This window comes from Saccopteryx bilineata, chromosome 3 (genome assembly GCF_036850765.1).
Source record: "Saccopteryx bilineata isolate mSacBil1 chromosome 3, mSacBil1_pri_phased_curated, whole genome shotgun sequence".
Lineage (NCBI taxonomy): Eukaryota > Metazoa > Chordata > Mammalia > Chiroptera > Emballonuridae > Saccopteryx > Saccopteryx bilineata.
The window spans coordinates 255,594,202-255,621,283 of record NC_089492.1 but is presented as its reverse complement, the minus strand read 5'-3'; the positions used below and the strand labels follow the sequence as shown (position 1 = coordinate 255,621,283).

At 43.8% G+C, this 27,082-nt stretch overlaps 1 protein-coding gene across 8 annotated transcripts in view; it reads right to left on the bottom strand.

Moving 5' to 3' along the window:
• MKNK1 (MAPK interacting serine/threonine kinase 1) overlaps positions 1 to 26,950 on the bottom strand; it is a 49,327-nt gene extending 22,377 nt beyond the window's left edge. For 2 of the 8 annotated variants that reach the window (XM_066269281.1, XM_066269289.1), the window contains exons 1-4: positions 26,837 to 26,950; positions 15,822 to 16,010; positions 5,243 to 5,430; positions 4,032 to 4,133 (exon numbers count right to left, since the gene is read on the bottom strand). In XM_066269281.1, coding sequence (XP_066125378.1) covers positions 4,032 to 4,133; positions 5,243 to 5,321 — 181 coding nt within the window. In that variant the 5' untranslated portion in view covers positions 5,322 to 5,430; positions 15,822 to 16,010; positions 26,837 to 26,950. Of the gene's footprint in view, positions 1 to 4,031; positions 4,134 to 5,242; positions 5,431 to 6,622; positions 6,726 to 9,410; positions 9,535 to 15,821; positions 16,011 to 20,285; positions 20,386 to 24,864; positions 24,885 to 26,836 lie in introns of those variants that run through there. The other 6 variants (XM_066269283.1, XM_066269284.1, XM_066269285.1 and 3 more) reach the window with 6 other exon arrangements.
• Positions 26,951 to 27,082: the final 132 nt, after the last annotated feature.

Below are 27,082 nucleotides of genomic sequence, written 5' to 3'. Positions count from 1 at the left end.
TTATCCCCTCCACCTCATACACACACCACCCACTGCTTGAGTTAGAGACAAACAAACAGACAAAACCCTGCACTAAGTACCTTCTTGGTTTTATCACGGTTTTTTGGTCGTGAAGCTGTTTGTAAGAATATATACTGTTGCACCTCTATGTTTATCGCAGCATTATTTACAATAGCCAAGATTTAGAAGCAGCTTAAGTGCTCATCAATAGATGAGTGGATAAAAAAGTTGTGGTAGTGCCTGACCAGGCGGTGGCGCAGTGAATAGAACGCTGGACTGGGATGCAGAGGACCCATGTTCGAGGACCCAAGGTCACCAGCTTAAGCGCAGGCTCATCTGGTTTGAGCAAGGCTCACTAGTTTGGAACCAAGGTTGTTAGCTTGAGCAAGGAGTTACTCGTTCTGCTGAAGGCCCTCAGTCAAGGCACATATGAGAAAGCAATCAATGAACAACTAAGGTGTCGCAACGAAAAACTGATGATTGATGCTTCTCATCTCTCTCCGTTCCTGTCTGTCTGTCCCTATCTATCCCTCTCTCTGACTCTTTCTCTGTCTCTGTAAAAAAAAAAAAAAAAAAGCTGTGGTAGCACTGGCAGGCTGGCTCAGGGGTACAGTGTCAGCCCAGCGTGTGGATATTCTGGGTTTGATTCCTGGTCAGGGCACACAGAAGAAGCAACCATCTGCTTCCCCCAACCTCTTCTCTCTCTTGACCCTTCTGCAGCCATGGCTCTATTGGTTCAAGCACATTGGCCCTGGGCACTGAGGATAGCTCCTCAGTTGCTAAAAATAGCTCGGTTGCGAGAATGACCCCAGATAGCAGAGCATTTGGTCCCAGATAGAGGTTGCTGGGTGTATCCCAGTTGGGGCACATGCGGGAGTCTATCTCTGTATCTCTCCTCCTCTCACTTGGAAAGAAGGAAAAAAAAGCTGTGGTACATTTACACAATGGAATACTACTCAGCTATAAAAAAGATGGGCACTGGCCGGTTGGCTCAGTGGTAGAGCATTGGCCTGGCATGCAGGAGTCTCGGGTTTGATTCCCGGCCAGGGCACACAGGAGAAGCGCCCATCTGCTTCTCCACCCCTCCCCCTCTCCTTCCTCTCTGTCTCTCTCTTCCCCTCCCACAGCCAAGGCTCCATTGGAGCAAAGTTTGCCCAGGCACCGGGGATGGCTCTATGGCCTCTGCCTCAGATGCTAGAATGGCTCTGGTTGCAATGGAGCAACGCCACAGATGGGCAGAGCATCACCCCCTGGTGGGCGTGTCGGGTGGATCCCGGTTGGGTGCATCCGGGAATCTGACTGCTTTCTCGTTTCCAACTACAGAAAAATACAAAAAAAAAAAAAAAAAGATGGAAACTTTACCTTTTGCAATAGCATGGATGGACCTGGACAGTATTATGCTAAGTGAAATAAGCCAGTCAGAGAAAGACAAGTACCATATGATTTCACTTATATGTGGAATCTAATAAACAAAACAAAACAAATGAACAAAACAGAAACAGACTCATGCATACAGAAAACAGAATGACAGCTGTCAGAGGGGAGAGGAGTTGGAAGGCTTGCTAAAAAGGTTAAGCAACCCCCCCAATAAAAAACCCTATAAAGACACATGCAGCCCCATGTTTATTGCAGCATTGTTCACAGTGGCCAGGACATGGAAACAACCAAAAAGCCCATCAATAGATGACTGGATAAAGAAGATGTGGCACATATACACTATGGAATACTACTCAGCCATAAGAAATGATGACATCGGAACATTTACAGCAAAATGGTGGGATCTTGATAACATGATACGAAGCGAAATAAGTAAATCAGAAAAAAACAGGAACTGTATTATTCCATACGTAGGTGGGACATAATAGTGAAACTAAGAGACATTGATAAGAGTGTGGTGGTTACGGGGGGGAGGGGGGAATGGGAGAGGGATAGGGGGTGGGAGGGGCACAAAGAAAACAAGATAGAAGGTGACAGAGGACAATCTGACTTTGGGTGGTGGGTATGCAACATAATTGAAAGACAAGATAACCTGGACTTGTTATCTTTGAATATATGTATCCTGATTTATTGATGTCACCCCATTAAAAAAATAAAATTATAAAATAAAAAAAAAAAACAAAAAACAAAAAAAAAAACCCTAGACAGCAGCAGTATGGTGACTATGAGAGGGAAAAGGGGGAGGTAGAAGAGGGTAAAGGGGGAAAATGGTGATGAAAAGCAACTTGATTTTGGATGGTGAACACATAATACAATATACAGATGATATATTTATATTACAGAATTATATAATACAACTTTACAATTTTATTAACCAATATCACCCCAATAAATTTAATACAAAAATTTTTTTTTTCTTTCTGTAGTCCTCTGAAGCGGGAAACGGGGAGAGACAGTCAGACAGACTCCCGCATGTGCCCGACCGGGATCCACCCGGCACGCCCACCAGGGGGCGACGCTCTGCCCACCAGGGGGCGATGCTCTGCCCTCCTGGGCGTCGCTCTGTCGCGACCAGAGCCACTCCAGCGCCTGGGGCAGAAGCCAAGGAGCCATCCCCAGCACCCGGGCCATCCTTGCTCCAATGGAGCCTCGCTGCGGGAGGGGAAGAGAGAGACAGAGAGGAAGGAGAGGGGGAAGGGTGGAGAAGCAGATGGGCGCTTCTCCTGTGTGCCCTGGCCGGGAATCGAACCCAAGACTCCTGCACGCCAGGCCGACGCTCTACCACTGAGCCAACGGGCCAGGGCCTAATACAAATTTTTTTTTTTTGTATTTTTCTGAAGCTGGAAACGGGGAGAGACAGTCAGACAGACTCCCGCATGTGCCCGACCGGGATCCACCCGGCACGCCCACCAGGGGGCGACGCTCTGCCCACCAGGGGGAGATGCTCTGCCCACCAGGGGGCGTCGCTCTGTTGCAACCAGAGCCACTCTAGCACCTGGGGCAGAGGCCAAGGAGCCATCCCCAGCGCCCGGGCCATCTTTGCTCCAATGGAGCCTCGGCTGTGGGAGGGGAAGAGAGAGACAGAGAGGAAGGGGAGGGGGAGGGGTAGAGAAGCAGATGGGCGCCTCTCCTGTGTGCCCTGGCCGGGAATCGAACCTGGGACTTCCGCACGCCAGGCTGACGCTCTACCACTGAGCCAACCGGCCAGGGCTACAAATTTTTTAAAAGAAAAAAATACATGCTGTCATTTCTAAGTATTTTAAATAACATGCTTAACCCATAGTGAATATTTTTACATATGTCAGGATAGGTTGGAGTTGGAGGTCCACTTGTTACTAGAACTACTCAACAAAACAATCAATTCATTAGTATTATATATCTGCAGTATTGGAAAGAGAGACCATGAGGGGAAGCTACTTCAGGTTTCACAAAAGAAACAAAATAGATGAAGGGACATGTCACTCCTAGGAGTGGCTACTAATCCTTTTTGTCCTTTGCAGAGAGTACATTGATTTACTTCATGCCATCACATGCCCAGTGATAACGGGACCAGCACTGAGCCTTGTGCCTCACATAGTGTTCAAAATGTTTGATAACCAACACTGGTCCTCTGAACACAACATTCACTCTTAAAATGTTGTCAAACTCATACAACACAAGCAGCTTCAATCTCTTGGAGTCAAGTTCTCTACTTATAGAAGACTGAAGTTTCATGTGCAGCCATGTACCTCTCTTCCTCTTACATGGTTGTCCTACCTCTCAGCAGTCCCTCCAGGAACAGCTGAGGGAAAGAGCACATCTGAAAGGGGTTGAAACACACCAGGCAATCTCACTCCACCTACAGCCTGACACACTGGTCTTTCTGTCCCTTAACCACTCAGAGGAGGCCTGTGATCATCCAGGTCTTTTCCAGCTCTGCTGTCTCTCTCTCATTCACTCCTTTGTGTAGACTCTTGCACCGTATCTTTCATTCTTATCACACACATGACCGTGAGATGACACATATCCTGTGATCTAGCCCCACAGACTTTCAGGATGCTCCTCCCAGGCTTGGGGTGCCACAGGCCCTGATCTAAGAGAGTTGTGTGACCAACCTTCAAACTTTCCGGGCAAGGAATCAGTGGCCCGGGCCTTTCGCTTCTTCTTCTTCCTCTTGTCACTTTCTGCAATGGGAAGGGGTTCACTGCTGCCCATCTCTAGAATAAAAGTGGAGATATAAAGAAATATCACTATACTGATCAAGCTGTAAGTTCACCCAGGAGGGGGGGAAAAGGAGGGTGGGAGAGACCCAGGAGCTTTACATTGATGGTTTTTAAATATTTGTGAGGACTATTGATTTGTTTTGACCCAGGAGGCAAAACTAAAGGCAAAACCATTATAGGAGATCATTAACTGTGGAAAGAAACTCAGACAGAGAGGCTAGATTAAAAGAGGAGAGCAGAAGCCTGCTTTGACCAAGCTCATTAGCACATGGATTTAGATCTGCCACCAGTCTAACTATAGTCTCCAAACAGAACAATGAATCCATCAGCAGAATCCCACCTGTGACACCACCAGTTTCAGACCAGAAAGACAGGAAGGGGGGTAGGGTTGGGAGGGGGGTCTATACAAATAAAATCATATGATTAGTAACATCCTGTGTGGATGTGCACAGGGATTCAAAGGCCTTCAGTGGAGACTGCTTCTGTGACAGTACAATAGGGCAGGGGGTGGGTCTGAGGATTAGATTACTTCACGCTGAAGGGCGCAGACGAGAGCCAATGGAGCCACAGCATACTCTTCTTTCCTCTGCTCCTTATTTGAGAGGATGCAGGTAGGGTCCATCCAGAAGTCTGCAGCTGACAGGTCTACACCAGGCTGCTGGATGAGCTCATTTACTGCAAAAGCATTCTCTCTCATTGGCAAGCACCAGGAGCCCCTTGTTAAAGGGAAGATTTGGGAGGCAGATACTTGGACATTGGACAGATTGGGCAGTAAAAGTAGGGGTAGAAAGAATAAGCAAGAGACTGAGAAGGTGAAAGAGAAAGGAGGAAAAATGAGCCAGTACCCAATCATAGTACTGTTTCTAAGACACTCTATCTAGTAAGGGCCTTCCCCTGGTAAAGATAAATTACTTATAGAACATGTCATGCCCCTGATCCAGAGTGGAGCCTTAATACTCTTTGCCTGCAGTTAGAAATAATAAGATTTCTCTGAAGTCTCTGGGTCTAAATCCCCACCAGGGTGATTAAACCTTTACATCCTTCTAAAATAGAGGCACTCGAGTGCTGACGGGGCATACAATGTGAGAGACTTTTAGACCAACCTTCAATAAACACAGGCTCTGGGTTGCTGGATTTTTTTTTTCTGGGAGATTTTGAAATGCAAGCTGGCTCTTTGCCCATTGAGGGAAAAGGCCCACTCTCTTCTCAGAGGACTCCAGCTGAACACGCTCAGAGAAATGGCAAGTCTGCTCAGGAAGATTGATTAGAGCCGATGCACGTCTTCTATGCACTGTTCTCAGAAGCAAGTACACACGGCCGTTAGGAGAAAGCACACAGAACAACAGCCCTTTTCGACAGCCCAGTCCAGAAAGCATGGTTAGGCAGCCAGTGTTTGACAGTTCAATGCAGGCGCATTCTTCCTTCTATTTTTAGGATCTGATGGCAGCAGACTTTCAATTATACTTTACAGAACAGATAAACACATGGATAAGAAGAATCCACAGAAAATCTCAAAATATTCCTCTAGCCAACAGCTTCAAGCACAAGACATATCTTGTGCACCACGCTATGAACTCAAAAAATTAAATATCAGCCTGACCAGGTGGTGGTGCAGTGGATAGAGCGTCGGACTGGGATGCGGAAGGACCCAGGTTTGAGACCCTGAGGTCGCCAGCTTGAGCACGGGCTCATCTGGCTTGAGCAAAGAGCTCACCAGCTTAGACCCAAGGTCGCTGGCTCCAGCAGGGGGTTACTCGGTCTGCTGAAGGCCCATGGTCAAGGCACATGTGAGAAAGCAATCAATGAACAACTAAGAAGTCGCAATGCGCAACGAGAAACTGATGATTGATGCTTCTCATCTCTCTCCGTTCCTGTCTGTCTGTCCCTGTCTATCTCTGCCTCTGTAAAAAAAAAAAAAAAAAAAAAAAATTAAATATCAGCATCCAAATATCCACCCTCACCAACATATATTAAAAAGAATAAAGCTGCTTAACATAGTGAGAAATTCTACAGAAATAAAACACAGGGTCACTCATTTTCAAGAGCTTAGGGAGTGGACACTGACCATTGGGAAGCAAGCTAAGGAGTGACCGTTGTCTTGCTTGCTCTGCCTCTATGTGCAGTCCAGTGTCAACCCTTGTCCCCATCTCTTTTCTCACCAGCACTGCAAGCCAAGTGCAGAGAGGACTGATTTTGGATTCACTTCTGTTTCTCCTTCCCCTGCCCACACTGTGATGGAAGGCCTAAGGACAAGCAAAACAGGCAAGCAATGCAGAGGAGGAGCGAGAGGGCTGGCGGCATTAATTCACAAGGGATACTCAGACATACTTATGACTAGCTAGAAAACCCTGTTAGCCACAATTTATACTTGGTTTTTACCACAGAAGGGCTGAGGGAGCCTCTTGTGGAAGAAGCATACCTCTGAGCACTGCCACACACTCAATATTAGATTTTATGGCTTCACACACAAAAAGATGGAGTACCTGGTCTATCCTTCATGGATTTCATTGGAAGAGGGTACGCCAAAGGGACAAATGGTTAAGACTTTCCTTGGAAAAAGAACTTGTTGAAGGAGAGTTGTTTTTGAAACTAGGAAGAAAAAAATGTAGGAAGACAGTGAAGTGAAAAAACATGCTTAACTTCCCTGTTTACACTGGGGGAGAGGGAGGGGGAAGGGAGAGGTGTCATTATCTTACCAAGGGGTTGATAGTTTCCTCCCTGGAACCTGTCCATACTCTCTATTTTATCAAAACAGTCCACTTGCAGAGTCTGTGAGGCCTTAATTTATTATGCAAGCAATCACTTGATAAAAGCTTCTTCAGAGGGCAAGGTTCTATAATCAAGCAGGTCCTTGGCTCACCCACTTCCCTTAGCCTAAGAATTCTTCTCAGCCATTCAAACCCATATTGAAAGTCTCCTTCCCTTTGAATGAGTTCAAGTTTTGTAAAAACAGTTAGGCACTATGCAAATAGATGGTATTATTGCACAGAACTAGACTCTAGTGCTTCATACTCAGCTCCCAAACACCCTGCTGTAAACTCTTATTACAGCACTAATTGTACGTGGCCTTGACATCTCCCCAAGTTTCTAAAGGCCAGGACTGTCACCTGTTCTACTCTGCATCTAGTATAGGTCAGACATATATGAGCCATCAGTGGACATGCACTGGAATTAAAATGATGCATATATACTAGGTGTTAGGAACAGTGCATGTCCCCCAGGCCCTCCAAGTATCAAATGTACACACAGAAAGAAATTTGGGCACACCTTTGCCCTGTAGACAACACTGAGTAAAGCTATTCATTTTATGAATTCCCTCATAAACTTCCTTTTAAAAAGAGCACTGTAACCCAAAAGGTTTTTAACTTTCTAGCAAGAAGTCTGGAGCTTGCTGTAGAATTGGGCAACATGTCTGTTATTACAGAGAAATAAGCACTTCTTTTATGTTTTCAGACTGTAAGAGCTGGAGGCTCCCAGCACTTCCAGTGCCTCCTGCCCTTGCCTTCGTCTTGGGCAGGATCAGTGGTCCACTATTGGTGTACTGGGGAAGGTGGATCTGGAAAGGAAGCACACTGCTGATAGGGAAGGCACATGGGCTTGGCATCAGGAGACCAAACAGAGTCCTGGTTCAGATAGTAGCAGACATAGCACCACGGCTAAGTTAATTTGCCTCTGAGTTTCCTCAACTACAGAATAGGTTTAAAAATAATACCTGCCTTTTCCAGCAATCCTGTGAGGAACCAATGATATACTTACTATAAACATGCTTCAAAAAACATACATGTAGCCTGACCAGGTGGTGGCGCAGTGAATAGAGCATCAGACTGGGATGCAGAAGGACCCAGGTTCGAGACCCCGAGGTCGCCAGCTTGAGCGCGGGCTCATCTGGCTTGAGCAAAAAGCTCACCAGCTTGGACCCAAGGTCGCTGGCTCCAGCAAGGGGTTACTCGATCTGCTGAAGGCCTGCGGTCAAGGCACATATGAGAAAGCAATCAATGAACAACTAAGAAGTCGCAACGCGCAACGAAAAACTAATGATTGATGCTTCTCATCTCTCTCCGTTCCTGTCTGTCTGTCCTTGTCTATCTCTGCCTCTGTAAAAAACAAACAAACAAAAAAAAACCATACATGTATACACACACAACAGTGTAGCAGAGAGATGATACAGAAATACACAAAAATGTTACTATTACTACAATTTGAAAGAGTACATACTATGTGCCAGACACCAAGTCAGGCATTTACATACTTTAACTCTTACAATAATACTAAAAGGTAAATATTTTACCATATTTCAAGCAAGGAAACTGAGACTAAGAGGTTAAATTATTTACCAAATGCCAACCATCTAATTAGTGGTCCTAGGATTCAAACTCAATGCTGCCCTCCCAAGTCCAGGTCATTTCTAACCTGTAGTAGTTTTCTCTGAATGCTGGGGTGATTTTTACTTTCTTCATATTTTTCAGTATTCTCCAAATTGTACACAATAAAATTTATTACTTTTTATGCTATTATTATTTCAGTCACTTTTTTTTTGTAAACGAGAGAGAGAGACACACAGAGAGACAGGAAGGGAGAAGGATTAGAAACATCAACTTGTAGTTGCATTACTTCAGTTGTTCATTGATTGCTTCTCATATGTGCTTTGACTGGGGGGCTCTAGGTGAGCCCCCTTGCTCAAGCCAGAGAACTTGGCCTTCAAACCAGTGACCTTTGGGCTCAAGCCAGTGACTATGGGGTAGTGTCTATGATCCCATGCTCAAGCCGGTGACCCCACACTCAAGCTAGTGAGCCTGCACTCCAGCCAGATGAGCCCACACTAAGCCGGTGACTTCGGCGTTTCGAACCAGGGTCCTCAGTGCCCCAGGTCGACGCTCTATCCAATGTACCATGACCTGGTCAGGCTACATTTTATTTTTCTTTTCTTTTCTATACTTTCTTTATTCATTTTAAAGAGAAGGGGGGGGGAGGAGCAGGCAGCATCAACTCCCATATGTCCCTTGACCTGGCAGCCCAGGGTTTCAAACTGGTGACTTCATCATTCCAGGTCGATGCTTTTCACTGTGCCACCACAGGTCAGGCCACATTTTATTTTTCAATAAAATACAAATTTTTCTCCAATGCACATTGACATTTAGAATCTGATTATACATTTTAAAAAACCTTATCTAGATTTCTCCGTATCAGAATTCTACATTTGGTGAAGAAAAATGTTTTAGGAATACAGTGCCTTGAAGACATTTTATAATCTTAAAAAAGAACAAGCCTGACCTGTGGTGGCGCAGTGGATAAAGCATCGACCTGGAAATGCTGAGGTCGCCGGTTCGAAACCCTGGGCTTGCCTGGTCAAGGCACATATGGGAGTTGATGCTTCCAGCTCCTCCCCCTTCTCTCTGTCTCTCCTCTCTCTCTCTGTCTCTCCTCTCTAAAATGAATTAAAAAAAAAAAAAGAACAAATACTATTTTAAAATTTATCTTTTCAATGCTATTTTTATTTTTAAATTATTATTATTTTTAAAGATTTTATTTATTGATTTTAGAGAGAGGAGAGAGAGAAGGGGAGAGAAGTGGGTAGCATCAATTTGTAGTAATAGTTGCTTATCATATGTGCCTTGACTTGGCAAGCCCAGGGTTTCAAACCAGTGACCTCAGCATTCCAGGTCGACGCTTTATCCACTGCGCCGCCACAGGTCTCCAATGCTATTTTTTAAAAGGAAAAATGTAAAAATAAAACAGTAGATTGGATATTCAAGTCTGAGAGACACCCAGTTTAAATCCTGGCTCTCTGCATGAGCTTTGGCAAGTTGCTTAGCTTCTCTGAGTATGAGCACCTTCATATACAAAATGAGATCACAGTAAGGCCTGGGCTGCTTACATCACAAGGCTGTTGTGAGGATCAAATAAGAACCTAGAAGTGAAAGCATTATTGACTTATTAATTCCCCCTATACTGCATTTACAGAGCACCTACTAACTGTCCAATACAGGACAGTGAGAATACAAGAGAAGACATATTTTCTGTCCTTATGGAATTTAAACCACAAACATATAAAACAATTTCTATACAATGGGAAAAGTGCTGTGACAGGGCATATCAGGTGCTATGGAGCAGAAGAGAGGCATCTAACTCAGTCTGGGAGGGACAGCTAAGGACTCATCCTGAAGGATGACTCAGAACTGGCCAGGGTAGGGGCTGGGGAGAGAGACAGAGGAAGTGCATGTGCCATGGCCGGAAGGAGAGGCAGCACGGCTGGTCAGCACCGCTGTAAATGGTCAGGCTAGCTGGGGCAGAGTATGCGGGGAGTGATGGCAAACTGGCTGAAGGGGTAAGCAGAAGCAGAGCATATGTGGTCTCACTATCATAGTATTATCATCATCATCAATCATAATAAATGTTTCTATTTCTAGGCATAAGTTTATCTTGTTTCCTCCATTAACATAAGAGTAGGAATGCACTTTCTTCTTTCTTTGTAAAATCTGTTAATCAACAAGTATTGATTTTACTGCTAGCATAACGGCTGTTAAAGATACAGATCCAACAACCAACCTAGCTCCTGCATGCGGAGAGGGCCTCAGAGAACTCACAAAGCAGATGAGGAGTCTCACCAGGCGGGACTACAAAGGCAACAGATATTCCTGACATGCAAGTACTGATCCACTGCTCTTCCCATAGCTAACCCCAAGGCCCACCTTTTGAAAGAACTGTATCATTTCTCCGTGAAGTCTTATGAGCCACAGTGGCTCCACAGTCACCAGCTCTGTTCTCCATATTTTGGTAGAGCTGACAAAGAACTAACCAGTTCCTACATCTGGTATGTGATATTAGATGATCGTTTTCCCACATCCCACAAAGAACGAGACTTTGCTAACAGTTGGGCTAGCTCGGCTCATGCTCCTCTGCCAGTCATGCTACTGTTCAAAGTAGCACTCACTCCTCTTCCCATTCTGTAAGACTTATTTCCCTCAGTCACAAGAGCTTTCTAGAGAAGGAATAGAGGTGACAGCAAGCTGATGAGTATAATTATTGATTCAACAGTTTTCTCAGTTATCAGCTGGCTGAGAGCCCCCAAACAAATGGAAACAGAAAACAAAAGAAAACTGAGGCAATGAAAGGAAGGGGGATGGACACTCTTAAGGAACAGGCCAAGACTAAGAAATGTGAGGCAGAGGAGGAGTCGATTAGGAGAGGCCTGGAGAGACTGAGCCCAGAACATTTTTTCTCTGAAGCAGTATAATAGCAGTTAAAATAAACCTACTACTACAAGTAGTTATGGCACACATGCTTATATGGTGCTTACAATATACAGGCAATGTTCTAAGCACTTTACAAATACCACATTTTATATATACTAACTTCTATAACCTTCACAACTCTATGAGGTAAGTATAATTACGGCCACATTTTACAGATGAAGAAACTGAGGAACAAAGAGATTAAGTAATTTGCCTATGGTCACACAGTTAGTAAGTGGCAGAGCAAAGATTTAAATCTAGATAGTCTGGCTTAGAATTCAAACTAAACTATTACATTATATTTAAACATTAATGCTGAAAGGCAGCCAGTTATCCAGATATCAATAAGAATTTTTTTTTTTTAGAAACCTTAAACCTTAACCAGAGATTCCTTACTGATGTGCTGCTATGAATAAGATAGTGACACTCACATCAGGCTGAACAGTATCACTTTCTGTCTTTTTTCTTTTTTAGTGACAGAGACAGAGAGATAAAGAGACAGAGAGAGGGACAGATAAGGACAGACAGACAGGGAGGGAGATGAGAAGCATCAATTCTTTGTTGCGGCACCTTAGTTGTTCATTGACTGCTTTCTCATATGTGCCTTGACCGAGGGGCTACAGCAGACCAAGTGATCCCTTGCTCAAGCCAGCAACCTTTGGCTCAAGCTGGTGAGTCCTGCTCAATCTAGATGAGCCTGCGCTCACGCTGATGACTTTGGGGTTTAGAACCTGTGTCCTCTGCATCCTGGTCCAATGCTCTATACACTGTGCCACCACCTGGTCAGGCTGAACAGTATCACTTTCTATGCAGGCTATGACGTCAAAAAGGTTGGGTCAGCATTGCTCTAGCTAATATAAATACAAGGGCATGATTACCACTTTATCATTATTGTATTAATCTGAAGGCTAATTTATCAGAAGTTTCTTCTTGCTCTGAGATAGCTTTGTATTTTGTGTTTTGGCACATTATGTCAGATGAGCTACAAACCCACCCAACCAGATTATTTCATGGCAGTTCTTGTATCAAGTACAAGGCCACATTCTTTTCCTGCCAGACCTATTAGATGGCTGATTTGGTTTCTGATGATATCATTACAACATAGGGGACAAGGTCACAGATAATGGTTAACTCAAACAGAAGCTAGTCAAACTTAGTGCATGATGGATGAGAGGAGCCACCTGTGAAATCAGCTCAATCAAATGACAGTCTGTACGTGTGATTCCAGGGCTAAGGTATTTCACAGGTTTTCCCCATGAGTCCTGTGTATAGTAAGGCTGGGAAGCATTATGCAGATTGCAGTGTCTCACTCAACTACAGTAAAGAAATCTGAGGCCTGCCAGGTGCCAGCAGGGTGGTGATTCACAACAGGCCTCAAACAGGGCTAGGATAGTAAGATTTTCGGAGGCAAAAGGTCTAGATTCAGGTCCATCTTCTTCCCCTGCTCTGATTCTGGGATCACAAGCAGCCTTCAGATCTGTCACTGCATCTTCTGGTAGAAGGGATGACAAGAGAAAGGGCAGGAAGTGTAAAGAAAGTATATGTTTAAGAAATGCCAAGCAGGACAACAGAATCACCATATGATCCAGCAATTCCACTTCTGGGTATTTAGCTGAAGAAAACAAAAACACTAACTTGAAAAGGTATATGTACCCCCATATTCAATGCAATATTTACATTATTTACAACAGCCAAGATATGGAAACAACTTAAATGTCCATCAATAAGTAAATGGATAAAAGAAATGTCATACACACACACACACACACACACACACACACGAATATTGTTCAGACATAAGAAGAATAAAATCTTGCCACTTGTGACAACATGGATAGACATTGAGGGCATTATGCTAAGTGAAATAAGTCAGAGAAAGACAAATACAACATAATCTCACTCATATGTGAAATCAAAAAAATTATTCAATAGAACAAAAGAACAAAGCTACCGCAGAGATACAGGGAACAAACTGGTGGTTGCCAGAGGTGGGCAGTAGGGGAGTAGGTGAAATGAATAACAGGAGTCAGAAGGTAGGAATGTGCAGTTATAAAATAAGTAAGTCATGGGAATGTAATGTATAGCTAGGTGACTATAGTTAGTAATACTGTACTGTATATTTGAAAGTTGCTAAAAGAGTAGATTTTTATCACAAGAAAAAATAATTCTGTAACTATATATGGTGACAGATGTCAGCTTGGCTTACTGGGGTGATCACTTCACAATACAGGGTTGGGCAAAGGTAGGTTTACAGTTGTAAGTATGTAAAACACAGAGTTAATAAAGCTATTAAACTAATCATAACCAGCATGTCTTTTTCCATATGAACAACTGTAAACTTACTTTTGTCCCACACTGTTTATACAAATATTGAATCATTTGTATACCTGAAACATATGTCGATTGTATCCTTATTTAAAAAATAAAGTAATAAGCAGGAGTAAAAGATTGGATTTATGTGAGCAGGATAGGATAAAAAGCTGAAAAAGGCAAGCTGAAGTCAGGTTCCCCTGCAGCTTATGGCCTACAAGGCCCTCCCACATTTGGCCCCTCTCTACATTCCAGCTTCACTAATAGTAACTCTCTCGAGTAACAATGACCACTGGATAGTTCAGCTTGCAATTCAAACATCCCATGCATGCTTTTCCTCAATATCACGGTACTTTGGTAGGCAGAATTGCTTTATGAGCATTTGTATTTTGTTACACAAAATATTTATATTAAAAAGATGTATACTCGGCCTGACCTGTGGTGGCGCAGTGGATAAAGCGTCGACCTGGAAATGCTGAGGTCACTGGTTCGAAACCCTGGGCTTGCCTGGTCAAGGCACATATGGGAGTTGATGCTTCCAGCTCCTCCCCCTTCTCTCTCTCTCTCTCTCTCTCTGTCTCTCCCTCTCCTCTCTAAAATGAATAATAAAAAAAAAGAGTGAGAAAAAAAAAAGATGTATACTCAAGGGTTGAGATTCAAAAAAATTAATTTTTCTTATTGTTTAATCAAGGACAGTCTTTTTTTTTAATAAAGTTTCTACTTATAGATTTTACAGAAGGAGGAAAGAATGAGACAGGGAGCGAGAAGTATTAATTCATAGTTGCTTCACTTTAGTTGTTCATTGCTTGACCAGTTAAGCCCAGGGTTTTGAACCAGCGACCTCAGCATTCTAGGTTGTCACTCTATCTATTATGCCACCACAGGCCTGGCTGGAGGACATTCTTAAGTGAAAATGGAGGTTTAAAAAAAAAACCCAAGTGTGTAGCAGTGAGAACACAAAGACTGCTAGTATATTTCGGTGCCACTGACTTGATTTGTGCTAAGGCACAGGCAGTCTTGTCCACTGCTGCTTGGTAGCAACAGACAATGTCTTGGTATTATTATGAAAATAGTTTTGACCTTATAGATACTCCTAAAGGGTTTCTAGAGCCCGCAAGGCTTGCAGAGCACACTTGTGAACCACTGCTCCTCACAGCAGGAGGGACTAGGCACAGCTGGATTAGGGCCATAAGACTGCCTGTGATGTGCAGAACAAACTGGACGTTAAGAGGGACTGGAGGCTGGAGTAAACCTGCTGCAACAACCCATAGGAAGGCAAGGAAGGTCTATACCTAAGGCAGAAAAGAAGAGAAAGAAGCAGAACTGATCCTGCTGAACAATAGGAGATGGAGTCAAAGATTACTACTACCCTCCGTGTCTAATCCCTCTATCCCTACGGCCTAGTATGCAGCCAGGCACATAGGAGGCCCTCAATATATGTTAATTAATGAAAGTCACATAACCCTAAGAGCAACAGGATCATCAAAGAAGGGAGAATAGAATTCAGGAAGGGAAGCTTGTTGAGGTTGGGGACCCATGGAAGACAGTGTGTCACTGGGAAGCTTCAGATGAAGGATGACACAGCAGCACAGCATGAAAACTCCCCAATCGGGCTAAGACCATCCTCACCCAGACCTCATCTGACCCAATCTACAAATGAGGCATTATTTATAACTGCCAGGCCTGATAAAACCTCAGATTAGCATGCTATATAGAACACTTTAAAATGTCACCATATATGTCACATAAAAGTTAAAAAAAAAAACCCAAAACCTGAAAAGATACATCTCAAGCTATTTTAACAATGGTTACTTTGGGAGAATAAAATTGGGTGGGTACAGAATTTTACTTTTCATACTTCTGTTGTATTTTGTTTTGTTACAATATAGTTGTTTTATAATGAAAAGTAAATAAATATTTTACTTAATGCATAATTTTCCTTATGAGCCTCTCTGCCATTTTATTTTGTAGAAATGTGTTCCTCCCTATTAAGTAACTGTCCTAGGCATGCCAGCCAGCCCAGCTAATCCTGGCTGCCCAAATGAATACTGAAACCTCTGACCCACTCCTTCCTCTGGAAATAGAAAATTTGAACCTGAAGCAGTATAAAAGTCTAAGTAAAATGCATATCCAATCTTACCTGTAGGTTTGCCCAACTTTTAGAACACAAATCCTCTATAAACTTGAAATTCCAAATAAAATAATGCTTCTGACAAGGGGTTGCTGTTTTCCAGCCACGGAAGTGATTCAACAGTCTCTGTATGTAGCAGACATTCTTCAGTTCTCTGCTTCAGTTCAGCCTCTGCTTCATCACATCTGGCATGAAAATCTTCAAAAAGCAGAAGTAGGAAGGATATCAAAATGCTGACTGCTTTAAAAGAACCAAAGACGATAAAGATCAACCTAAGTGTTCCCCAAACCTATGTGCTATACCAGTAAGTAGATACATACAAGATTCCCCCAGTCTTTAAAATCAGACATTTGAGGATTTGAAAATGTTGAAATTGAGTGTTTGATGACTTAACAAGTGTCTGAGTAAAAGTTTTTAGAATCTGTTTCCACTGTGGAATTCCAGTACCAAAGACATACTGGACCTGGATGACAGATCTGGACACCTCTGTTTGCTCAGGAGTATCATGCAGAGGGTAAAAGCTGACACTTCTCGGTTGTCCAAGTGTCACAGGCAGGAGGCAACAGGGCCAGAAAGGTAAAGCACATGCTGAGAACAGCAGGTGGTATGAAAAAGAACAAGGGTTTATGTTAAACGCATAATCAGCACTAGTTTTCTATCTGTCAGCTTCATTTTCTGTCCACTGCTATTTTTTTTTTTTTTTTTTTTTTTTACAGAGACAGAGAGAGAGAGAGGGATAGACAGATAGGAACTGAGAGATGAGAAGCATCAATCATTAGTTTTTCGTTGCGCGTTGCGACTTCTTAGTTGTTCATTGATTGCTTTCTCATTTCTCATATGTGCCTTGACCGCGGGCCTTCAGCAGACTGAGTAACCCCTTGCTGGAGCCAGCGCCCCTGGGTCCAAGCTGGTGAGCTTTTGCTCAAGCCAGATGAGCCCGTGCTCAAGCTTGCAACCTCGGGGTCTCGAACCTGGGTCCTTCCACATCCCAGTCCAACGCTCTATCCACTGCGCCACCGCCTGGTCGGGCTGTCCACTGCTATTTTTAATCTCGTGGCTCTAGTTATCTTGTGTCAAAGTAGATTTGTGAGTTTCTCTACAACACAAATGTGTACTTCTCCTTTTCCCAATGGAAAAGCTCTGCAAATGCAGATTAAATCTGAATTCTGAGAACCTTGTGCCAAAATTTCTAAAAAGGTTTTCTAACTGGAAGCGGATGTGTTTTACCATTTCCTCAAATCAGGTGCCCCTAGCTGAACTCATCTCCAGCCCCATCCTTCCTCTTTTCCCTTCTCCATCAGATTATATCATTCTGCCAGTCGCCCAGCAACAGAACCTCTCATGTCTCTTTCTCTTCCAATCTCATAAACTCCAAATATTCATATTGTCAGACTTTCCTTCAGCCCGCTACACAGCTCTTTGAAGAATTGTACCTATTCTTTTTTCAAGGCCTTTCACAAATTACAGAAGCAGCTCCTAACTCTTTTACACTTCATCCAGCATTTAGCTGAACCCACAATATGCTATTAGAACATTATAAGGTAGCTATCCACATGGATATGTGGCTCTCCCACTAGGCCATAAGTTCTCCAAAGGCAGGGGCATTATCTTTTTCATCTATGTATTTCCAGCATTTAACAGTATCTAGAACCAAAACAGGGATCTAGTAAATATCTGAATGAAATTACTTCATCCACTAAATATTTCTTTATTGTCCAATAGAGAATGTTATCACACAGAATAACCCTTCCTATTATATTTTTATTCCTAAACAAATCTCTGTGGCCCAAGGAAACTATTTCCAGGGCCCAAAGAAGCTCAGGTTATACTCTTTCTCCTATGGCCCCAACACTTTCAAAGACAATTTTGAATTCCACCTCTTTGCCTTTAGTCTTTATTTTTTTATTTGAGAGAGAGAGAGAGAGAGAGAAAGAGAGGGAGATAGGGAGAGCAATGAGAAACATCAGTTCCTCACTGAGGCACCTTAGTTGTTCATTGATTGCTTTCTCACATGTGCCTTGATCAGGGGACTCCAGCAAAGCAAGTGACCCCTTGCTCAAGCCAGTGACCTTGGGCTTTAAGCCAGTGATCTTTGGGCTCAAGCCAGTGACCATGGGGTTATATCTATGATCTCACGCTTAAGCTGGTGACTCCACACTCAAGCTGGTGAGCCTGTACTCAAGCCGATGAGTCCGTACTCAAGCTGGCAACCCTGGGGTTTCAAACCTGGGGCCTCAGCATTCCAGGCCACACTCTATCCACTGTGCAACCACCTGGTCAGGTTCTTTGTCTTTCGTCTTACCACAGTATTAAACTCCTTGGTCCCTTCTTGTTGTCTATCGTAGGGGTTGGCAAATTTGGCTGTAAACCGTCAAATAGTAACTATTTTAGAGTTTGTGTATTAGATGGTCTCTGTCACAACTATTCAATTTTGCCTTTGTAGGGAAAGAGCAGCCATAGATAACATGTAAATGAGTGATTATGGCTGAATTTCAATAAATATTTATGGATACTGAAATCTGAATTTTCATGACACAAAATATTAATCTTCTTTTGATTCCCCATCCCCTTAACCATTTAAAAACGTAAACCACATTCTTACCTTGTGGTCTGTATGAAAACTGGTAGTGAGCCAGAAATGGCCTGCAGGCAAGTTTGCCAACCCAGCTATTTCCCTTCCTTACAACTCCATTCCTCTACATACACAGATACACATACACACACCCTGTTCCACCTTTAGCAGTCTATCATAAAAATAACCCTCAGACTTCCTTTTACAGACTTTGTGCTATTCTGCTGTTTGGAGCCACTCTAGGGCTGGGAGGTAGGAAGCACTTGGGCTTTTGAGCCATTAGGGCCCAGATTCTGATTTTGGTCTTACCATATACTAGTAAGGTAGCCTTGGACATAATACTTAACTCCTCTGTGCTTTACTCTCATCTTCTATAAAATGGGGGCAATAACATTTACATCACAGAGTTGTTGTGAAAATTAAATGAGCTAATATAGGTCCAGTTCATGGCACAGTGCCTGACATATACTGTAGTATGTGCTAAATAAATAGTAACTATTAGTCAAGCTTGGGATATGGCTTGCCAGATCAGTTGTGGTCAAAGTACTCTGTAAACCACAGTTAGACAACATGAGGGAATAAACTATTAGCAAAGTACAAAGGCTAAGAGATAGAATGTGGAGGTTTTCAGATACATGATGCAGGCTCTAAGTGCTTGGTTGGCCCTGATTTCTTCTGGCAACATTCTAAATTTCTTTGAGCCTCTTTTCCTCCTGAACAAGAACTTCTGATTCTCATATTGCCTGCATCTTCTTAGCATTCTTTACCAAATACCCAGATGAGCCCTGGAATCCTTTTCTTATTCTTGTACCTCTTGTTGGCATAGGGCTGAGGAAGGGTGAACGTAGCCAGACCAAACCAACACAGATTGGCCTGCTGCTGGGTCTTATACAGGTTGGGGACCCAATTCTCTCTTAATTCTTTATAAAGTTCCTGCTGTAGAGGGAATAAAAGTTCTCCAGAGCCCAAGAACTAGTTTTTCTATAGAAGTCTTAGAGCAAAAAAGACACAAACAAACAAACAAAAAAATAAGTATATAAATAAGGGATCCATCATATCACTTTCAAGACAGAAAACGTCAGTGGTGGACAAATAAGATTAAGGCTGTGGTATCCCTGTCCATGGTCCAAAAAGCCAGATTTGAGCCTGTCGCTTCCTTGCTCAAATGCTGTATGTGCTGCTTCTGGAACCCCAAGCTTCTGTGCTGTCACTCAGGGCCTCCACAACTTGTTCCAGAGCGTCCATCTTGCATTATGACTTACTGCTCCTCTACAGAAGTCTTGACCTACAGTTCAGGCAAAATAGACTGTTCCTAGTGAACTGCCCTCAACAAGTTCCAGTTTCCCATGCTTGGGCAAAATTTTAATTCAACATCTCCCCCTAGACTGTGAGCAAGGGGCAGGGTGGAAACTATGTCTAATTCATTTCCAGGTCCCTATACCTAACATAGGGCCTGGCACGAGGCAAACAATAAATGTGAATAAATGAAGAGAAAGAAACATCTGAAGTTTTTCTTGCCTTAAACTGCTTTAGTTGGACTTTTATTAGCAGACTAAGTAAGCACAGTCTGGGTTATTGCCAAGAAGTAGAAAAAAACTGAAGAGAAAGAAAAGAAGCATGACCAATGGGATCCAAGCAACGGAAAATAGGTTTTAAGAGTGAGGTAAAAGAAACCAAGGCTGTTTAGCCTGGAGAAGAGAAGATGAAGCCTAACTCAATTCTGGCTTTAAGTACACAAAAGGTTCTCATGAGAAAATCTTGACCTCATCTTCCCTTTATAATCAGAAGAAACTTTTCCATATTCATGAAAAATGAAACAAGAAAAAATGGCTTAAGTTAATGCTAGGATTTAAGGAGGAGAGGAAGAAAAACCAAATTAGGCACCACTTTTCCAGAGATACCGTTATTGTACTTTTTGGTAAGTGAACTGGAAGGTCTTGCTTAGCACTTTTGTTGAAGGCTGTGCAAAAGGGAATAAGTATGTGGCTCTGTTCCTGTTTCCTGTGGAGAGAGGTGGATAACCACAAGTCAGGTAAAATTTTCTAATGGGCCAAAAGACTTTGTATTGACCCTTTTCATACAGGAACTTTTCTACATGTCATGCTTCGTAATCCTGTGATGAACAATCTAGTATTTCAAAGTTTCCTGATGGGGCAATAGGAAGAAAGAGAAGGCAACAGTGTCAGAGTAAGACAGTAGGGAAAATGCCCTAATAAGTAAAGATTCTATAAAAACAATGTCTAACTGGGCATAAATAATAATTGTTAATATTATTGCCATTAAAGCTAATGTTCACTAAACACCTATACCAGGCACTGTGCTAAATGCTTAATATTCAAGGGTCCCCAAACTTTTTACACAGGGGGCCAGTTCACTGTCCCTCAGACCATTGGAGGGCTCCCACATACAGTGCTCCTCTCACTGACCACCAATGAGAGAGGTGCCTCTTCTGGAAGTGCGGCGGGAGCCGGGAGCCGGATAAATGGCCTCAGGGGGCCGCATTGCAGCCCACGGGCCGTAGTTTGGGGACGCCTGAAAGTTATCTCAATCCTCACAACAACCCCATGAGATAGGTAATATCTGTATTCCCATTTCACATCCACTTTACAGATGAAAGAACTGAGACCCAGGAAGGTTAAATAACTTGCCAAAGTCACATAGCTAGCAAGTGATAGAGCCAGGGCTAAAACCCAGGCAGAGTCTACATACCTAACTACTATCTCACTATAAGAAGGATGAGAAGCTAGAATTTAAACCTTAGTTTCTCTGAATCCAGATTCACATTTTCAGCTACTTCCTTATACTGCCCGAGGCCAGGAAGAGCAACTTCTTAACACATGACATTAGCAAGAAAAGAGAGCTCAGAAGTGAACCCAAAAAACCCCCATATTACAGAGAAAGAAGCTGAGATTGTGGACTCACAGATGATAATGAGTTAGAGCCAGGACTTGAATGCCAGCCTCTTGATTCCAAGTACTATATAGTACTCTTTCCTCTATTATACATTCTTGTTGAATTTGAGGGTAAGAAAATGAAGGAATAGTATGTTCCAAATGAGTCCCTCCCTGGACACTTTTTTTTTTTTTTTTTTTTTTCAGAGAGAGAGAGAGTCAGAGAGAGGGGCAGACAGACAGGAATGGAGAAAGAGATGAGAAGCATCAATCATCAGTTTTTCGTTGCGACACCTTAGTTGTTCATTGATTGCTTTCTCATATGTGCCTTGACTGCGGGCCTTCAGCAGACTGAGTAACCCCTTGCTCGAGCCAGCGACCTTGGGTCCAAGCTGGTGAGTTTTTCTCAAACCAGATGAGCCTGTGCTCAAGCTGGCGACCTTGGAGTCTCAAACCTGGGTCCTCCGCATCCCAGTCCGACGCTCTATCCACTGCGCCACTGCCTGGTCAGGCCTCCCTGGACACTTTTTTAATGAATAGCTAATCTCACATTAGCACCTATGCCTGAACTACAAGGCTGCCAGAAGCCTCTATGAACTGGTTCTAAGATCCTACTAGCTAAGAACAGAAATACACGGATTTATGGTACTACAGGAGCTGCCATAATGCTCATATATTAAAACAATCAAGCAGCCCTAGACCAGGCATTTTCCATGTAGGTCAATCTTTCCCAGTTTAACCTGAACTGAACTATTCCAACAGCGTTCTCACTGATGTTCCCGTTCTGGGACCTCTTTGTTTTAGTCTAGCCTCCATTCTGCAGCCAAGGTAAACAGCGCCCTAGTCATGGCCTGTGGAGCCTTGTAGCACAACGGAAGAAAGAATATAGGTCTTTGAATCTAATACTTGTAGGGGTGGACTGAGCTCTGATACTTCCTAGCCACTTGACCTTGGGCAAGTCATTTTAATCTTTCGGAGATCTGGTTTTTTCATTTTTAAATTGGGGATAAATATCCCCATATTACGGGATTGTGAGGATTAATTAAATTACAGTGTCTAAAGCATCTAACATATTGCAAGCCACAAAGCAGAGCAGGCACTCGGTAATGTCAGTGTTCTTCCCACTCCCTTTTCTACATTTTGGGCACAAACCACCACTTCAGCTTATTTTCACTCCTCAGCAAATCCATTCCTCTTTCCCAAAACACACACACACATTCATTTCATTTCTACTTCTAGGCCTCTGATCAAGCAGCTCCTTTCTCACAGGAATTAACTTTCTCTAAGGCTCAACATAAATTTTTCACCTTTAGGAATCCTTCTCTGGACCCCCTTTGGTCGTGTTGGGATTGATTTCTCCTTCTCCCAAACTCCCACTTTGTTTACATTCTTTTACTGCATTTACCACAGTCAGTCTGATTTCAGTTATTTATGTCCTTATCTATCTTCCCAACTACACTGGAGGGAGAAGGCTCTATGAAGACAGTTACTTAAAGGAGGACAGGAAATGTGAGGTTTTCCTGTGTATAGTTCTCAATAGCAGGGTCTTGTACTTGCAAGACTTCAATATTTGTCTATCAAATGGAATCTTGCCACCCTTGACTGGGAATCTTTAAAGAAAGGTTCTGGACTAAGTTTACTTTAAAACTCTACATTTATCGCCTGACTTGATAAACATGCAATTTTAAAAGTATACTAATGTTCCTAAACTAAGATCCTCTAATACCCATGTCAGCTTGCTTCATTCCTTTCAACACACTCTGGATTGCTCCCATGAATCCTTCCAGGATATAACTGGGAGGACAGCACTCTTTCACAGGTAGGGGGACTTGGGAGCAGGCTCTTTGGAGAACTGTTCCACTCAGCTGGTTATGGGATGACTGCCATTAAAACCATATTAAAAACCAGAGTTGTGTCGCCTGACCAGGCAGTGGTGCAGTGGATAGAGCATCAGACTGGGATGCAGAGGACCCAAGTTTGAGACCCCGAGGTCGCCAGCTTGAGCGCGGGCTCATCTGGTTTGAGCAAAAGCTCACCAGCTTGGACCCAAGGTCGCTGGCTCGAGCAAGGGGTTACTCGGTCTGCTGAAGCCCCACAATCAAGGCACATATGAGAAAGCAATCAATGAACAACTAAGATGTTGCAATGCACAACGAAAAACCAATGATTGATGCTTCTCATCTCTCTGTTCCTGTCTGTCTGTCCCTGTCTATCCCTCTCTGACTCTCTGTCTCTGTAAAACAAACAAACAAACAAAAAAAAAACAGAGTTGTAGAATCCTAAGTAGATCTGAATAATTTCTACCTGCTTGTTTCCAAATTTATAAAATAAGAATTTTGAGATGTTACATACATGGTGGAGCAAAAGCAGGTTTTACAGTTGTTCACATTGAAAATAATATAATAAAATAAGTAATAATACAAGAATAAACTCTGTGTTTCAAGTAGTCACAACTATTAACCTACTTTTGCCCCACCCTGTATAAAGCACTTACCAGTAAATAGTATCTGTCACATAGTAAGCACTCAATAAATGTTAGCTATATTAATAGTTAGACTGGAAAAAACAAAGAGCCAGGACTTCTTGCTTCCAGTCTATTTCCACCACTTACTGATTCTTTGTGCAATCCTGATCTGGGCCTTTCCGTTTGTGTAAAAGTAAAGAGGTAGAACCAGATGGTTCCTTTGCCCCTTCTACTTTCAATGATGTATATTTTTCTTGAACAACAAAGAGCCTTTTCTGTTCCATATGCTGAAGCTGTTGTCAAGGAAAAATATGAATGTGTAGCTGCTGGTCCCAGATGGAAGGGGCCAAGGCCAAGGACAGGACAACTGTTTAGTAAAACACCTGTGCGCTTTCCCGTTTGTGAACTGTATCATACTCAATGCAGGTCCCTGAAGAGAGCACCACCTCCCTTCCAACAAAACTCACAGCAAAGTCAAGACAAGAGCCTGAAAACAACAGCAGCAAAGAAGAATTCTTTCTTGTGCAGAATACCTGCACTTTCTTGCCACTGAGGTCTGTAATTAGGGCATAATCAGTCTATACCAGGGGCTCTCCTTAGGCACAAAGGGAAGGAAAACCACAGAGGCCCACTCTGAACCTGAAAGCTCATAGAACAAAAACCAAAGCGAGTAAATAAAAAATTTCACTGACTCATCCAACCCACAAACACTACAGAGGCCTACTATGTGCCCAGCAGAGGAGGGATGAAACAGATATAGTCACTTGCCACCAATGCACTCAGAGTGCATCTGAAATGATGTACCCCAAGGCAGAGAGTGAACAGTGCTATATTCGAGCTGTGTCCTTTGCTACAGAAGATGAGAAGGGGCAACTAATCCAGCAGGGGCTTTAGAGAAGTGTCACTGACAGATCACATGAGACATGGGCCTTGAAAGATGAGAAGGAGCAGGGAACTTCTGAAAGCGGGAATATAAGCAAAGGAAAAATGCATGGAGCGTTTGAATAAGAAAAAGTAGTTTGTTTTGAGTGGGTCACAGGGAGGTTAGTCCAAACTCTATATAGTAGGCAATGAAGCTCACCAAGGTTTCTGAGTAGAGATAGAAAATGATGAGAACAGCCTGACCTGTGGTGGCGCAGTGGATAAAAGCGTCGACCTGGAAATGCTGAGGTCGCCGGTTCGAAACCCTGGGCTTGCCTGGTCAAGGCACATGTGGGAGTTGATGCCTCCAGCTCCTCCCCCCTCTCTCTCTGTCCTCTCTCTCCTCTCTAAAATGAATAAATAAAAAATAAAAAAAGAAAAAAAAAGAAAATGATGAGAACAGTGTCTCAGGAAGATCATATGAGCACCCATAAAGAGGATGCAAAAGGAATCAAGTTACTAGATTACTATGCACTTCGGAAGCATGTGCTGGAATCCATCAGCTCCTGTTCACAGAGTTTCTGCCGTGGTACAGCTTCATGCAATCTGACTTCAAGAGATGATCGCTTGCCAGGCACTCTAACTGTTAAAATCTTCTAGAGAACTAAAACAGGCTTCCAATCCAAGTCAAGAACCCAATTTCCGGCCCTGGCCGGTTGGCTCAGCAGTAGAGCGTCGGCCTAGCGTGCGGAGGACCCAGGTTCGATTCCCGGCCAGGGCACACAGGAGAAGCGCCCATTTGCTTCTCCACCCCTCCGCCGCACTTTCCTCTCTGTCTCTCTCTTCCCCTCCCGCAGCCAAGGCTCCATTGGAGCAAAGATGGCCCGGGCGCTGGGGATGGCCCTGTGGCCTCTGCCTCAGGCGCTGGAGTGGCTCTGGTCGCAACATGGCGACGCCCAGGATGGGCAGAGCATCGCCCCCTGATGGGCAGAGCGTCGCCCCCTGGTGGGCGTGCAGGGTGGATCCCGGTCGGGCGCATGCGGGAGTCTGTCTGACTGTCTCTCCCTGTTTCCAGCTTTAGAAAAATGGAAGAAAAAAAAAAGAAAAAAGAAAAAAAAAAAGAACCCAATTTCCCTCTGGATCTCTGTGAGGGAAGAACTGATGTGGAATAAGTTGGAAACGTGGGGTGTGCAGGTCTTCAGCGGGTCCAGCTCCATATAAAAACCCAACCCTGGTTCTCTACTTTACATCACTTACAGCTTAGCCCCTGTTAGAGAAGCTGATGCTAATGGTAGTGGGGCTGAAAGCACCTGGCTGATGGCTGAAGAGCTCATGAGACAATATAGATCAACTGCCCAGCATGTCATTCGGCACGTTGGCAATGGTTAATAAGCATCAGTTCTCTTCCCATTCTGCAAGGTCGGTTCCACCTAAAAATCCCATCAAGACTTCAGGAGGACTCAGGTCACCTTGTCTCCCAGCAAGGCCTCTCCAAAGTGACCTAATTCACATAACTCACACCTATTTCATGACAGGTGGCATACTAGGTGACATGTAATTTTATTCAACTTTCACAATGACCCTACTTTGCCCTTTTTATATAGGAGAAATTAAAGCCCTGAGAGGGTAAATGACTTGCCTGAGGACGCACGGATAGGAAGTGGCAGAGGTAGGATCTGAACCCAGGACTGCCTGACCCAGAACCAAGCACTTTCAACACTTCATTCCTGTCACCCGTGCTGGCCCAGCTACTGACAGGAAGCCTGGAAACTCCCTCCTTAAGGACAGAGATCACACCTGACACTATTCTCTCCTCACTGTACAGCGACCCACACAGCGCATGTCAGGAGCTTTAAAATGAAAACAGTTAACTTTAAAATAATGTACTACAAAACAGGAGGAGTTCCTCACAGAGAAAACTATTCACGATGTTGGACTGCCTGACACTTGAACTCAGCCATACAGTCTGGCAGGGGCTCCGTCTCAGACCGAGTTCCGACGTACGGCACCTGTCACGACCTAAGCTCTGACCGGGGATACACGCCGTGCCCTGAGCTCGTCACAGACGGAGCCCTGAGAAGACGGAGCCTCAAAGAAACGTCCCCTTGGCTGACGCCACAGCAGAAGGGAGTAGTGACCTCGGGCTGTTGTGAAGGCCCTCATTTCTCCGTCCCGGGGCACAGACTCAAGAGATGTGCCGCTCCCGCCCCAAACCTTGTTTCACTCGCAGAGATACCTCAATGCCTGGTGTTCCCCTCAGTGGACTCGTTACTGGGTTGGTCTCGCGCTCCCACCTGCAGATCGCTCCGCCAAGAAACACGAAAGAGGCGGTACTAAACCTGAGGGGCGGGCCCGGCGGAGGAGGAGCGCGAGGGGGCGGACCTGCGCCTGCTCCCTGATGGCTCCGCCCAGGGAGAGGGTGGGGCGAGAAGAGTAAACGGCGCAGGCGGGATAGGGGGCAGGCGGGAGATTGCTGGTACGG